The sequence below is a fragment of the Stegodyphus dumicola genome, chromosome 3 (genome assembly GCF_044657685.1).
Source record: "Stegodyphus dumicola isolate Sdum_Otavi_A_Nest chromosome 3, ASM4465768v1".
Taxonomy (NCBI): Eukaryota; Metazoa; Arthropoda; class Arachnida; order Araneae; family Eresidae; genus Stegodyphus; species Stegodyphus dumicola.
In genome coordinates, this window is record NC_140770.1 from 79,617,222 (window position 1) to 79,633,245 (window position 16,024).

A 16,024-nucleotide genomic window follows, 5' to 3' on the forward strand; every position below is an offset into this window, starting at 1 on the left:
TAAATTAATTATGGTATTACTTGTATTGTGTAGCAAATTCACTTAATTATTCAATAACTCCCAGAGGACATTTATTCTTAATTATTCTTGGTATACTTTGTTTGATAATTTTGTTTAGTTTTCCACTTAAGAAATTTAATAAAATTTAAGATATATATATTGGATAACAAATGTATGTTTTATTTAATTATTACTCATGATCATCACCAGTTCAACACGAGGCTAATCTGGTTCTTATAAATCACAACGCAATGCTAAATAGTTAGGTTAGATTTTAGGTAAATTTAATTTGCGTGAGGTATGTTCTTAAAAGGCACCTTAACACTTGAAAACACAAATATAATTATAATAGTTGTTATTTTCTCCACTGAAGATTGAAATTAGAATCTTCCCAATCTGGAATAAAATAAGGCTTTTTTTTGCAGACATTCTGCAGCTAAACGAAAGAAAGAAATCTATTTTAATAAATTGAGCTATTTTATATTTATTTTGCAGCATACATAAGGAAAAAATATGTGCATTAAATTTCGTGATGGTATGTCATCATACTGCTATAATTAATTTCAGGATTATGCCAGAGAAAATTTCCTGAAATTTGGAAACATTATTTACTAATAATAAATAAATTTAGAGGGAAGAAGCAACATTAAATTATATGAATAACAAAAATAATTATTTAAAAATTGAATTAGAATAATCAACGATATTTTAGCGAATATAGTTATATTACATGGCTAGCCTAGATGACTGATACTATTTTTTTTATTTTACTGCAAAATGGCAAGGTGTTTATTAAAAAGAAAAAAAAAAAAAAAGGTTTAAAAAGATTTTGCAGTAAAATTCTAGTATACGGTAAGGCTTTGGCACGATTTTGAAAATTGTCGCCAAGACCAAAATGACCCGTTTACTGCGCATCAAGATGTCGCCAAATCCCATTATTATTCTAACCAAAGAACGTCTATGTAAAGAAGAAAAGGTTCCATACAAGTAAAATGCTATTACGCCGCTAGAATGCGGAGGGAAAATTTGCCAAGGGATTTGGCGACGGAACCTGGCGGCCAGAATTTCCCTCTCCGCGATGTGTACAGGAAATTGAGAAACACGTGTTAAGAAGAAACGCTCTTTGACAAAAAGAAAACTACGAAAATACGTTTTTAAATTATTGCGAAAAATCCAAGAAGAAACGTTTTATCAAAGGACGTTTCTTCTTGGATTTTTTGCATTAATTTTAAAAACGGATTTTCATAGTTTTTTTTTTTTTTCCCCTGAAAATAACTAATCCATGAATTAATTTACTTGTGCCAAAAAATATTTTCTTTTCCTTTAGAGTTTAACCACTTGCGCTAAGACTAAACTTCACGGTTGCGGTGCCGTGCGCTACAATATAACAAGCCGTAAAGTGTCTCATTTACGCCGCTCCGCATCTGCGAGTGCAATCCAGAGCTGTAACTCGAGAAATAAACAATCTCGTTGTTAGGCGACGTGCGCACCACGTTATTTTCATTTTTGCGATAAATGCTTATCGACGTGGTGTTCACGTCACTCGCGGTTTGAGACAAAAGCATCTTGACGTGCGTGGCACGTCTTTTTAGCGCAAGTGGTTAAAGAAATTTTAAACGATATTCATTTTATGAACTCTTGATAACATGACCTTCGAACTTCGACACCAGTTTCGAGCTTTGGCGACAGACATATCAGACATGCACAGCTGTTTTCCCTCTATGATGGAACGGAGCCACAGCCACGTCTGTTGCAGAGAGGTTTTCCTTCTTTACAATACAGATTCTTTGATTCTAACCTCCATAGTATCGTATACTAGGATTAAACCCATTTTGTTTTATACGAGAACAGGTACTTTCTTTAGTTCATGCACTGCACATGCGATTCTCGAAAATATTGGAAACCAAAAGTTGCTTTGCCTTTCTAAAAGACAATATTGGAACTGCGAAAATTGGCTCTATGCCAGCTACCCGAATGACACTCACGTGATACATAATTCTCCAAAAAAGTTACCTCTTCTGACGTCGGCGCAAAAATCGCTTTTTTTGGCGGGATCGTTGTATGAACTTCCCAAGGCGATATTTTCCGGAGTACCTTTGCAACTTAATGCAATTACCTCCACAACTTCGTTAAGAAAACTGAAGTAATTAAGAAAAAGCAATGGCTAAAGGGGAATGGAGGAACCGTTAAGGGTTTACGAGGAAGGAAGTGAATAAGGAGTCCACACTAGGGACGAAAAATTCTTTCTGCTTTCAACTTGCTTTACAAGATTGAAAGAGAGAGAGGTGATGATTAAAGGCGAATTCCTGAATGCATTGCATTAATGGAATCGGAAAGGTTGAAAGACAATAAGCCGGGAAACAATTTTCCAGGGCTTGGGAAAGGTATATTAGGTAATACGGAAAACCGCAGTGATTGCTAATGCCTTGGGGATGGGCTGGGGGGCAGAGAGTCTTACGACTAAAGCTCGAAGCAAGGGATGGAGGAGCGAAGAGAAGGGGGGAAGTGGATTCAAGAGGCGAAAAAGTTCTCCGACCGCCCGTGGCGAAGGAAGAATAGGATCCAGATTTTGACAAAAATACTTAAATTCCCTGAATATTTTGGTCAATTTTCGAATTCCCTGACTTTTCCCGGTAGCATGGCAACCCTGTAACAATATTAAAGGCAGTGCTTTACAAATTATGAAATAGATAAAACAAATTCCAAATTTGGGCTTCCAGATGCCCATATTCAAAATTTGATGGCTCTAGGTACTGCTATTTTATCACAATTCGAGAAACGTATATATATATTTATGCAGGTTCTTCATTATTTAATTTCTTTAAATATAATAGAGGGTTCTAATATTTAGTGGAAACAATTTAAAAAGTCATTTGCCATTTATAGTGAATCAACGCAAAATGTCAAAACGAAATTAATAGTCTTTCTGGGAAACCTGCCCCTTTGGGTTAAAATGATAATAATAAAAAAAAAATAATGCGACTTAATACTTTAATTCTAGGTAATGAGCAATGCAGCAAAACTTTTTTTACAAAAAAAAAAAAAAACTTTACCTAATAAGTTTACATTACACTTATCAATCTATTAAAACAATTAATATACTAACAATATTAAAGGCATTTACCTGGTAACCTATTCATGTTCACACCTTGGGCAGAAAGACCAACCCCCATATATCTAAAAAAAATTATGGTGGTTTTAAAAATAATATGAATTAAATTGTTATTTATATCAACACTGAATCTATGTCATTTCATTCATTACATTTTTATAACACAACAAAGAATATTACGAGCTTGCATTTAACATTCAAAGGATTTATGTTAAATGAGTATTTTAAAAAATTCATTATAATTAAAATTGCTTCATTTTTCTAACATATAAAGGCAAAATATTCTTATTATTAAAAATATAACATCCCCCTTTTATATTATTATTATTAGCTGTAATAAACTCTACATAAAATAATGAATATCAACAAAGCATCCAAATCTATTACAAGCTAAAAAGATCTCAATTTTTTAATATTTCCGTAGTGATAGCTACATAATTTTGAAAAATTATTTTAACAAACAAACATAATTTGTCATATTCCTAATTTGTATCAATTAGCAAAAAATTTCACCATTTTATCAGCAACAAATAGTTGTCGTTAATGATATTTTTTGGATGCTGTTAAGGAATTTTGTGTGCCACAGACTAAAGACGAAGAAACTTCTAAATAGGATAAGTGTATATTTGCTTTTTGTAGTGCTTAAATGTATAACATGTTTTTCCTTTATGTTATTTTACTGTTTTGTTTAAAATGCAGTTTATTGAGATTATTTAGTTTTTGTTTGCCTGTATTGTAGAAATGGGTGTTCCTTTGATGTTTTAAGTGAAAATATATCGATGAATGTACATGGACAAAGTGAAGGGAGTGTGCAATGCACGTTTGTACCATTCTTGGGGATTTTTTTTTTTAAGTGAAAACAGGTCGACATGTACATGGATAAAGTCAAGGGAGTGAGCAATGCCATTTTTGTGTAATTCGAGGATTTTTTTTAAGTGAAAATAGGTCGATGTGTACATGGATACCGAGTTTGTGCAATTCTTTGCCTAGTTATTTTGGGTTTGTCTAGCGGCAATTTTTGGCGCAAAAATCGCCATTATGCAAGCAAAAATAATAAGCCAAAGAATTGCACAAATTTGGTATCCATGTACCACCAAAAATCACCAAATACACTAAAATATACTTTTAACAAAAACGTATCTTTTCCCCCCAAAAAAATGTTAGATCAGAGCAAAAATTTGCCTTAATTAGCAAAATATGCATTTTTTTTTAAGCTTTCATTTTGCACACATTATTAGATGACTACAAATCTATATTACACAGCCTCTGATGTAAACAATAAAAATACAGAATTGATTAAATCATAAAACCACAATTCCACAATTGTCAACTTTGCTAAAAACGGAGCACAATTTTTGAAATGTACTTTTTACTGAAATAAAAGTGGCACAGCAGGAATATTTTAAAATTTTTTAAGTCACAAATGCTGAAATACTTCTTTTGAAAAAGAAATTAAAAAAAAAAAAAAAATATTAACAAGCATTTAAAGATGGCAAGACTGCAGTTTTGATGGTAAGTTTGAATGATCATACAGCAATAGAAGCTAGCAGCTTCTGAAGCTATAATGACTCATGATAAAAATGAACATTAAGAGTTTAATTTACATTTTGAAGCTTTAAAATACACTTATAGTTACTCCAGATCATATGCTGAAATGAAAGGGTGTAACCAATCCTTTAACATAAACTGTTGGACTAACTGTGACAAGGCTGCCCTCTGGTGAGTAGCCAGAGAAGTACTTCAGTAAAAGCCAAGCGTCCCACTTGGTAGGTTGTATCAGACTCTTGCTCTGTAAATATTCTTAAAGTTAAATGTAATGTCCGTGTGTAACTTTAACCTGTTAATAAATACTTGTTACACTATACAGGACTCTTCTATGACCCTATCTAAAACGACCCCTTCACAAGAGGAAATATTTTGATAATCTTGAATTTTTTTGGGGGGGGGGGAGTACATCAAATGGACATGTCTAGGGATAACCATTGGCAGTTTTTATTACTGAATTTTAAGTACATCATTTCTGCCCACTACTTTTTCCCCTCATCTCAACAACTCATTTTGAAACTTTATGATTTCTACTAGGGTGGTTGCAATAATACGTTAAGTACCATATAATACTGTCACAATCACAATTCATGCTTTATTCTAATACATGCTGAAAATATCCAATTCTTTTTATTAGAAGTTATATTTGCTATTTTTCAATTGCTCCATGTTTTAAAGCTTGCTTTTCCTCCTTTTTGTTTTTCAATGATAATGAACTAATTTATAAAGAATACACGCCCTTCCATTACAGATAGCATGCAAGTGTTTAAATACTTCTTTTGCCATAGAAAAGATACCATACTTCTGCAACTCTTTTTCATACTTTTATCAATAAAAAATCAGGGTGAAATCTACACATTTTTTTTAATCAAAAAATTATTTTTAAGTCATTTTGATTAACAAAAAGAGACATGATTTTATACTATAGATTCAGCATTTTACAATTTAATTTAGTTCAAAAAATGTTGAAATTTCTCTTCTTGTTAGATGGTCTGTTCTATTGTAATGAATAACCCAGAATTTTCTTTTTAAAAATCAACATTAGATTACTGCTATTTACGAATCAAATAACTCTGCTAATCACTTTTTAAATCAAAATATTATTTATGAATTCTCAATTTTCTTTATTTGATTCTTTAATCTCCCTGCCTAACAATGTAGTTTCATACATTAATATGAGCATTATGCTATTAATTAACAATTATTCAACTACAATTACCTCCAGCCATCTATTCTGTATTAGAACTTTTGAATTCAGTCTCTGAAGAAGTTATTAAGGCATTAGGTGATTGTAAAATGAAAATTATGCATATGGAAATTGCAGTCCATTCATCCTTTAGCCACCATGCTTTCCAATGCTTGTTTTTCCAATTAGATGACCTCATCTAGTCTCATAATTCCCATATAAAAATATGTGAGCATTATTTTATTGATAAAAAGGATGTAAAAATTATGCAAGGAAATATGGGATTACTAAACTAATACCATATTTCTTGACAAAATTTTGAATGAGATTTTTATTTGCGATATCAGATTCAGCATTTTAATAAAAAAAAAACTTATTTTCCAATCTGTTAAATTCTCCCAAATAAATTATCTCCCAAATTTATCTCCAACTTTATCTCCCAAATAATCTAAAACCATATATAATTTTCCCCCTATTACCTCAACGTTTACAGATTTTATAGTACCTTATACCCCCCTCCCCCCCCACACAAAAAAGTCTTTGCTATATCAGCTGTCTAAACATAATAAGAACATAATAATTATGCTCTTAAGTGTGAAGTTATACAACTAAGCCATTTGTTAGGAAAAAGAGTTTAAAAAATGCTGCTTTGATTTAATAGTTATTTTAACAATTTAATACACTGAATAAACTCATAATATTCCACGGACCAATTTCATAGAAAACATTATACATAACATGAACATTTTATTAAAATATAAGAAATTGATTATACATGTAAAACAAAATTTTCATATCTTACACTAACTGAACAATGTCATTTATAACTACCGAAAAAATTAATTACTCTTCTAAAATGTCCCTGAAATTTTTGAAAAATTAAAAATATTGTAATTTACAAGTTTAACTTCAGCTAGATTAAATGATATGCTGATTCGGCATTTCAGTTTCGCAACATAATAATACAAAAATATCATTCACAAAGCAATTACATTACTTTAGTATATATATATATATTTAGGTAGGTGAAAAGAAAATATATAAAACATTACAAAAAGTAATATTTATCAATTTATGTTGGAACTGATTGAAATATAATATGCATTAAATTATACGGAGTTTCAGAAAAATACTTTGAAAAACAATGTGATACAGTACTCTCGTACAAGTTATTGCATATTACTTTGAACAAATTATTTTTTTAATTAAATTTTATAAAGTAAATAATGTACGTTCTACAAAGACACACTGCACATTGCATTAACAATTACAAAATTTAAATCATGCATGAATTGTAAAAATATCACAATGACCTTGAAACCATAAAAATATACACTAACCCATCACGGCCTTTGCTCACTATTTTCACTTCAAAGTAATATAATCCACAAGCAGCAGGTATTGGGTGAGTAGCACGAACACTGGCGGCATCTTTGTGATTTTTACCAGACCCTATTTAGACAATAAAATAAACACTTAACAAACATTTAGAAGTCATTTTATAAAACTAAAAATACTTTAAGAAATTCTTAAAATAGCAGATACATTAAAAGCAGATTAAAAATTCATCACATTTACTTGAACCACTGTGCTAAATAAATTTCAGAAGGAAGATTTTATATTATCCACTCAGCAATATAGATTACACATATTTATAGTTTAGCAATTTCTCCAAGGCTATCATCTTGGTTAGATTCAGAATAAATATTACAGAGTCTGTTTACACATTTTTTAGACGATTTTGGTAAGTGGTAATAAAAAATAGTTTGCTGCAAAAGAAGTAATTGCAATTGTACTACGTTTTTAAAAGTCAAAATGATCGTCTGTGGCTTGAAAGTTTTGTTTTTATTTAAAATGGCGAATTTAACAAAGCAGTGGTTCGAAGGCTACATTTACGGTTTTTCCGAAGAGAAATATGCATACTCTGTTAATCCAAAAACGATGTGAGAGTCATGGTTCTGTGATATCTAAAGTGTCGATAGGCAATATCATCAACAAGAAAGGAAACAAATGTCAAATTGGAGCCTCAAGTGGGACAAAAATTCCAAACAAATATCAAAGGAAAAAATGGACATCTTCGACTGTTGCAAAGGTACGTTGTTTAATGTTAAAAGAAAATCCTTCTAGTCAAAGGACAGTTGCAAAATCATTACAATGCTCGTTGTCCACTGTAAACAAAATTATAAACATTGATTTAAATCTTAAGAAAGCGAAAAAACGCAATGTGCATCGTCTTGTTCCAAAGCATATCGCTCAACGCAGGACATGCTGCAGAATTCTAAATGAGAAACACTTATCCAAAGAAAAATGGAAAACAATTGTCACAATAGATGAAGCATGGGCGTATTTAAATGATTGTAACAAAAAAAGAGCCATTTATTATCATAAAAGGGGAGAAAAAAATTTAAGTACACGGTTCAAAGAATCGAAAGAGTTTTTCTAAGGGATTCATGATTGTTGCTGGTTTTTCTTATAATGGCAAGTTAAAAATAAAGAGAGTGCAAAAAAAGTCAAGATTAACTCCAAATACTATCAGGAACATATTTTATGGCCAATTTTTCTGTATGAAATACCATTGCTTTACCCACAGTGCCATCAATCTGTGAGACTCCATCACAACAAAGCTAGCAGTCAAACATCAAAATCCACTGTAAATTTCCTACAAGAAATGGAACAAAAAACTGATATCAAGGCCATACCCTTCACTGATATCTCTACTAATGTGTCACTTATAGATTTTTGTGCTTTCAGACTTTTAAAAACTGCATTATCCAAAGTTGGCCCAAAACGCTAACAGGACTCTGGAAAGATATTCGGGAGGAATGGGATAGAATACCTCTTCTGCCACTTCAAAAGGCATTATTATCTTGGAAATTGCAGTGTCGAAAGATAGTACAGAATAAGAGATGTCAAATACAACATTTAAAACACAAGATTTTTATGTAATTTAGTTTTGTGAATACAATATGTATCGACTAAAAAATGTGTGAACAGCCTCTGTATTACATAATCGCATCCACAAATTTATTAAAACTTTATCAAAAGAAATTTTACATTTTTAGAATGTAATACACTTATTTTTATAATACAAGTAAACAATCTGTAGCAACCTATACAAATTAACAAAAAGGAATACTTTCTGATTAACTGCATATACATGAAAAGTTCCCAACATATTGGCAACAGCATGATCCTTCAAAAATGTCAATAATGTAAAATCATTTGCTCGAAAATAAATAGAGAGAAAAGCTGTTGTAAAGGAGATACAACGTTCTTCAAATAAATTTTTATTACTGTGAACTCTTTACTTGGAATTTTTGCATTGCCTTTTAACAAACTTTGCTCCTTTATGACAAGGAACTTCATGCAAATTTTTGTAATTTCTATTGTGTACAACACATTTTGAAAGAAATCCATCACTCATTAGCTGGAATACTCCACAGTAACATTACAATTTTTTGTGGTGCCCTGGGAAAATAAAAGCACTTAAGCAGATGATCAATGAAATAAAAGCATTAAATCCTTGTACATAAACATGTGTGCGATACTGGCATGCATGTGTTGGCTATTGTCAAAAATATGGTAGTTCTATCTAATGTCAAAACCAGAGATAATCAGAAAGTATATTAGTATCTAGTTTTAAATTTTACAAAAAATATACAAAAGAAACAGAAATCAAAAAGATATTTTAAAGACTATAGAATGTTTAAAAAAAAAAAATCTGAACACATAGGTTTACATTATTACATATTATTAACATGTGGCTTCATTCCTTTTTTTAAAAAAAAGGTTTTCAAATAATGACTAAGTGTACACTAAGGTTGATCTTTACATTATGGTAACTTGGCATTTTTTTGGCGAAAATTTGGCGACCAACTCTCCTACAGCAACCCTCTATTTTTTTTCCTGCCGCCATTTTGTCTTCACGAAGTAAAGACATGTTTCTTTTCTTTTTATCTACTGAACACTTCTTCCAACAATCTACTAGCCGAATTACACTTATGCTAGAAATTTTATCTAACAAAACTGCTTAATCATGACAAATATTCACTGCAAAATTGGGAAAAAGTGCACAATACCATACTCCTTACGCGTTTTTCAAAATAACACATACACATAAACCATGTACATACCGACTTATTTTTACTTAAAAAATCATCCCAGAATTGCACAAAAATGGCATTGTGCACACTCTTCACTATATCCATGTACACTGCTTTTTTCTCATAAATTAGAAAAATTTCACGAAAATACATGACAATTTTCTCAATCTTTAAACCCGGTAAAAAGAACATATATGAAATTACCTGATCGCGAAAAAGTATTTACCCTTTCCAAATATGAACATTTCCACATATAAAATAAATAAAATATCCAAAAACTTTTACCTCTAAATCATCTATTACAATATATACACGTCACCAACGAATTCATACCGCAAGCATTACAAATACTTAGTATCAAAAATTTAAATTATTTCCATGCACGTTTACTTCAACTTAAACGTGTACCAAATTCCTACAAACATAAAATTCACAAAATAACTATCATTTAATTAAAATATCACTAAACCATGTACACGTCGACTTATTTTTACTTAAAAAAACATCCCAGAATTGCACAAAAATGGCATTGCGCACACTCTTCACTATATCCATGTACACTGCTTTTTTCTCATAAATTAGAAAAATTTCACGAAAATACATGACAATTTTCTCAATCTTTAAACCCGGTAAAAAGAACATATATGAAATTACCTGATCGCGAAAAAGTATTTACCCTTTTCCAAATATGAACATTTCCACATATAAAATAAATAAAATATCCAAAAACTTTTACCTCTAAATCATCTATTACATTATACACGTCACCAACGAATTCATACCGCAAGCATTACAAATACTTAGTATCAAATATTTGAATTATTTCCATGCACGTTTACTTCAACTTAAACGTATACCAAATTCCTACAAACATAAAATTCACAAAATAACTATCATTTAATTAAAATATAATTAAATTCAAAAACACTACTTAAAATATAAATGAGCACATACATTAAATTAATACATACATAAATACCCATTTCGAATTCACTTTAGTTATGGCCATGGGATCCAAAAATTCATGAACACTGTTTCACACAACACAGAATAAAGCCAAATACAAAATTTCCAGATTTTTTCCCGATTTCCCCCCCTTTTCCGATTAAAGAACCGTAATTCGTCCATTAATATCACATGACATATCCCATGATCTCTCATTTCCCTCACACAAAATAATGCGTAATCGGAACTGAGTACTGCTCACATTATTACCAAAGTCCCAGGTCTCGCCTTTATCGCCTCCAAAATGTCGCCAAACTACCAGTTACCATATTGTAAAGATCAACCTACACTAACTTTCAGAAAAATACTTTGAAAGAAATATGAGCTTACTATTTTGCTTAGATATCTTTATGCTTTAACAAAAAAAATCAGAACAATTCTACTCTTATCCAACAATTAAAAAATTAAATAATTTACTCACTCACATCTACATAAAATAAATATCCTGATACAAATAAGCTGTAACGCATCATTTTTCTAAACTACACAATTTGATTTCATTAATATTTGATTTATTTTTATATTATTTACATAAATTAGCCCAAAACATTTTACTATTTATATTACTTTACATTCTTAATACAAGGAATTCAATTACAACAAAACTCACTGGACTTATTTCCTTAGAGGGAAAGGGCTAATCTTTGGAATATGGTAACAGGTAGTTTGGCGACATTTTGGTAAGGCGATAAAGGTTACTAGCTAGGACTTTAGCAGTGTACATGGATAAAGTCAAGAGTGTGTGCAATGCCATTTTTGTGCAAGTCTGGGATGTTTTTTAAAGTGAAAATAGGTTGACGTGTACATGGATGATACCGTGTATGTGCAATCCTTAAAAACGCAAAAAGCAGTAGGCAATTCTGCACTTTCTCCCAATTTTGTACCTAATCTTCGACATGATTAAGCACTTTTGTTCCATAAAAGTTCTAGCATAAGCGTAATTCGGCTAGCAGATTGCTGGAAAAAAATGTTGAGTAAAAAAAAAAAAAAATGCCTTTACTTCGTGAAAACAAAATGGCGTCCAAACAAAAACTAGCAGGTTTGATCGCCAAATTTTCGGGAAAAAATAGCCAAGTTACCATAATCCAAAGATTAACCAAGGGAAAGATATTGTTTCGAAATGTAAGCAGGTTTGATCGCCAAATTTTCGGCAAAAAATGGCCAAGTTACCATAATCCAAAGATTAACCAAGGGAAAGATATTGTTTCGAAATGTAAAGGCGTGGTGAGATGGCTTCCCTGCAAAGCAGTTTTATGGTTGCCATAAAATTGCAAGGAGGGCAGGGTTGCCACATTTGGCGAGAAACTGCCCATTTGGCGACAAAATTGGCAATATACCATGACCGGTTGGAGAACCTTCTGGAACGAATCCTTACCAGTCCAGAATGTTCCCAAACACAAGCCGGAAGCTATATAAACCCAGCTGGTCCACAGTCAGTCAGTGTGCTTCATCGAAAAGAGAGTGTGTGTGCCTCGTCTAGCGAATCAATCCCTGCATAGTCGATCGACTTGACAGCCGGGCAGAGAGTGCCGAGTGAGTCGTCGAGTCCACTGAAGGAGTCTGTTCGTGTATCGCAGTTAGTGCATCGTCGAGAGAGCGTGTTCAGCTCCGTTGAAAGACTGAACTGAAGAGTCAGGAGCTGTGCTCATGTGTCGTCGAGTGCATCACGAGTTGTAGCGTCGAGAGTCTCGAGACTACGTGGAGTTCCGAGAACGACCAAGTAGAGTCGGGAGCTGTACTCCGGAAAGCAGAGTCGGCTGCTTTGCAGGAAGCTGTCTCCACCGTGATAGCCTGATAACCTGCATGGTGTGTCGCTGATCGTGTCAGTGTGTTTATAGTAGATATTCGACGACTGTAAAACGTGTTTTGGAGCTGTCCTGACAATACTGGCAAATAAAGTGTGTTTCGATACTTCATAAAGTGTCGTCGTTATTCACTCCAAATCCACACGAACCCTGTACGAACGTTAACGAAGAAAATAACGCAACAACTGGTGTCAGAAAAGAAAAAACGCAACAATATTGTTGGGAAGAAGTCTGCAGTGAGCATCACCCTGTATTAATTTCACACACACATAAAAAAAAAAAAAAGTTGTGAAAACATCATGCAGCCAACCAATTCAAATACAGAATAAAAACCTGATATGAACTAACACTGTTCTGAAGCTTTATTTATTTAGTTACTACTCAGACAATTTTATTCTTTGAATAAATTAGTAACATACTTCATAGTGATGTTAAACTTGTATATAAATGGAAAATGTAACTTCTATAATTATCCATAGACATAATTTAATCACTTGCGCTAAAAAGATGTGCCACGCACGTCAAGACGCTTTTGTCTCAAACCATGTGCAAAAATGAAAATAATGTGGTGCACACATCGCCTAACAATGAGATTGTTTATTTCTCGAGTTAAAGCTCTGGATTGCACTCGCAGACATGAAGTGGTGTAAATGAGACACTTTACCGCTTGTTATATTGTAGCGCACGGCACCACAAACGTGAAGTTTAGTCATAGCACAAGTGGTTAACATTATTGTTTAAAGATAGCTTGAGATCTAGAAATACCTCTACTTCACAATTCCAAAATCTGCATTGCTTTACAATTTAGTTTAACATGTATTTTTCTCATATATTCATATTTTTTTAAACATTTTGCCATACTTAATTAAAGAAAATTAAGCTTTAAACATAAAAGAAGGCTAGCTTCTAATATTGGTAGCTACGAGTTAACATGAACAAAAAGTAACTTCTGGAATTTTCTCTTAAAACAGATTTTCATTTAATAGCCATACACCTCTTGTTATTCTAAAACAAATAATGAATTTTCAATAGCAGTTTTCAATTTTTTACAACAGTTTTCAATGCTGGCAATTCTAAGCATCATTAATCAATCAAATTTTGAATGCCTTTAATTTTACATACAGGACACATTTTCTGTACCTGAAAAAATCTCATTACCAACTTATATAACGATTACAATATTATCAAATAGATACCAAATGTTTGTCATAATTCAGAAACAACATATTTACGTTAAAAGTCTTCAGAGTACAGTTTTCTATGATGCATAACTAAAGGAAATTACTAATTTACTATGTTACATCAATCAAAAATAGAAATGAAACATGCAATCAGTTCTTCAAATCATATAAAGAATGTGCATACTGGAACAAAAACACACTTTAATATTTAATAACCATTAAAATATACATCAGATTGTATACTGATTAAATTAAAAAAATTCTTAACAATTTGGGATAAAATTGTAAACAAAAGATAAAAAAAATTAATTTCTTACATATCAGAGAAAGAACGAACAGACTTAAATTAAAATTCAGAGAAATATTTTAAATTTCAAATCATATAACATCTACGAGATATCCTGCTTTACACTTACAATGAACTTGGATAATTATACATACTGTTAACTGATGTTTTATATGTATGTGTATGTTCATAATTTAATAATTATATTAAATATTTCATCTGTAATATTTTACTTTAAACACTATGATCACAGTAATTATACATGAAAAATTTTAGAACTTTAACTGATAGAATTTTAGTTTATTCAACATTCTTAAAATAATTCTGATTATTTCAAGATAGTTTAAAACTATATATTATTTCCTCTGAAGCTTCAGTAATAACAGCAGATTCAATGCATAAAAATCAATATCTATAAATTGAGAAAAAAAATGTTTATTACCTAAAAATGTTTTAGTAAAACTTTTTTTGGGGAGGGAAGCACTTGTTATGTACTTATTGTAAATACTGAAACATCATCAATAGCATGTAATTTTTTTTACAGACGTTAAAAAATATACTACATAACTTATTAAAACAATAACAAGAAGAGAGATTAATTTTCTAAAATTATTACACTGCAACTTTAATTGAATGTTCTTATTTATATACTTTTAATTAACCTCAATTCCGTGGATATAACGTTCTTTTAGAACCTGACTGATACGAAGAGGAAATATTTCAAGAATGTATAAATATTTGTAATTCTCTATTTATTCCGATTCCATTCAATTAAAGAACAGAATTCAACATTTTAACTAGATACAATAAATATTCCCTTAAACATGGTCACTTTAACGCATTTTATTTCAGCCTTCTGAAAATAATATTTCCACAAAGTTCAGGATCCAATTTTAAAGGTTCAGCAACTGCAAAAGAAAAACGATTTTTACGCATTTCTTACCCAGAATGACGAAACTTGTGTTTAGATAATAAATGTTTTCTAAAAGAAAAAAAAAAAAAAAAAAAAGCACTTATTAACGCGAGATAATCTTGGTACGATGTTAAGTGTTTTTGTTCAATAACTCTTAAAATAATATTTTTTTTTAATTTTATGAACTATTTAAATAGTTATACACTACCAGCTGTCATAACAGAACTAATTATAAATATCCATTGGCAATCCCTAATAAATTAAAAAAACCCGTTGGTTGAAAGACAAAGAACAAATCCAATACGTAATACATGATTACACAAACAAGAGAGTTACCAAGTTGAATAAACTTTCTCTACCTTTGTAATGCACTCTAAGGTTATTTTGAGAAAGACCAATATATGTAAATTTATCCTTTGGACTCCATGATCGTGGAAGAGGTGTTTCGCTTTCATTAACCATTGGATATAATAATTTAAGGCGATCCACTTGCTGATTTAGAGAAGTAATTTGAGACTCATTCCATCCTATGTGTTCAGTCATAGTCGCCATTTGCCCTCACTCAGGGTCCAGGATGATCTGAAACAAGTTGCGTTGAGCAAGCAATTCAAAATAGCTTAATCATTTCATCAGATATGCGATTTCTGCGCCACCAAGCATGAATTTTAATAGGTGGCGAAATTTATTTATATATTCACTTTTTAAAACTTTTTATGTGGCTTTATATGTAATAAAAATCTGACAATCAACGTGTTTCAAAAGAAATATAGTACCTTTTCATGATAGTCAAGCCTTTTTTACTATCGGTTATTATTCTCCTTCTGAAAATATTTCCTTTGTACGCAATTGCTACTCAGTTATTTACAAAAATTAAAGATAGAAGAGAAA

General features: G+C 31.2%; 1 protein-coding gene across 3 annotated transcripts in view; it reads right to left on the minus strand.

The window, feature by feature from the left end:
- The window catches only part of LOC118192033 (ran-binding protein 9-like), an 84,543-nt gene extending 68,824 nt beyond the window's left edge, over nt 1-15,719 (minus strand). The window contains exons 1-3 of one of the 3 annotated variants that reach the window (XM_035362909.2): nt 15,496-15,719; nt 7,184-7,295; nt 3,125-3,177 (exon numbers count right to left, since the gene is read on the minus strand). In XM_035362909.2, coding sequence (XP_035218800.1) covers nt 3,125-3,177; nt 7,184-7,295; nt 15,496-15,688 — 358 coding nt within the window. In that variant the 5' untranslated portion in view covers nt 15,689-15,719. Of the gene's footprint in view, nt 1-3,124; nt 3,178-7,183; nt 7,296-15,495 lie in introns of those variants that run through there. The other 2 variants (XM_035362910.1, XM_085813021.1) reach the window with 2 other exon arrangements.
- Nucleotides 15,720-16,024: the final 305 nt, after the last annotated feature.